The 668-nt window shown below is 38.2% G+C and overlaps 1 protein-coding gene across 1 annotated transcript; it reads left to right on the forward strand.

Moving 5' to 3' along the window:
• Position 1: 1 nt before the first annotated feature.
• Positions 2–595, forward strand: LOC112139496 (YEATS domain-containing protein 4; the record flags this gene model as incomplete). The annotated part of the gene is made up of 4 exons (XM_024262314.1): positions 2–65; positions 154–248; positions 336–425; positions 508–595. Coding segments are annotated over exons 1-4 (337 nt in total), but the record flags the coding sequence as incomplete, so codon positions are not given.
• Positions 596–668: the final 73 nt, after the last annotated feature.

The following is a 668-nucleotide window of genomic DNA, read 5'->3' on the forward strand; positions in this document are numbered from 1 at the left end:
TATGTCTGCATATGTGAAGAAGATCCAGTTCAAGCTCCATGAGAGTTATGGAAACCCACTAAGAGGTGAGCTGATTTCTAAACCTTCCATGAAGAGTCATGGTTTGTGATTATTATTTATTCCAACTTTTATCTTTTTTTTTTTTTAATCTAGTGGTGACTAAACCTCCCTATGAGATCACAGAGACAGGCTGGGGGGAGTTTGAGATCATCATCAAGATCTTCTTCATAGATCCCAATGAGAGACCTGTAAGATATGAGATGGATTCAAATATTCCACATTGAATGTCACAGTGCAAAGAGTTCTCTCAATAAAGTTTTGTATTTGTGTTTAAGGTGACTCTGTACCATCTGCTGAAGCTGTTCCAGTCTGATTCCAGTGCCATGCCCAAGAAGACGGTTGTCTCCGAATTCTATGATGAAATGGTACCTTGACTTACGTAGATAATAGTGAACCAATAACCGAATATCAGCTCGTTTTTAAAGGTTTTTGTTTTCTCCCACCAAGATATTTCAGGATCCTACGGCTATGATGCAACAGCTGCTAACTTCATCCAGACAACTCACCTTGGGAGCCTACAAACATGAGACTGAGTGTAAGTACTTACATCTGAAAGTGAAAGTCATTTTTGTTTTAATTTCTGACTTTTGAACCTTTTCTATGTGTTT

Source organism: Oryzias melastigma, unplaced genomic scaffold, assembly GCF_002922805.2.
Source record: "Oryzias melastigma strain HK-1 unplaced genomic scaffold, ASM292280v2 sc05597, whole genome shotgun sequence".
Taxonomy (NCBI): Eukaryota; Metazoa; Chordata; class Actinopteri; order Beloniformes; family Adrianichthyidae; genus Oryzias; species Oryzias melastigma.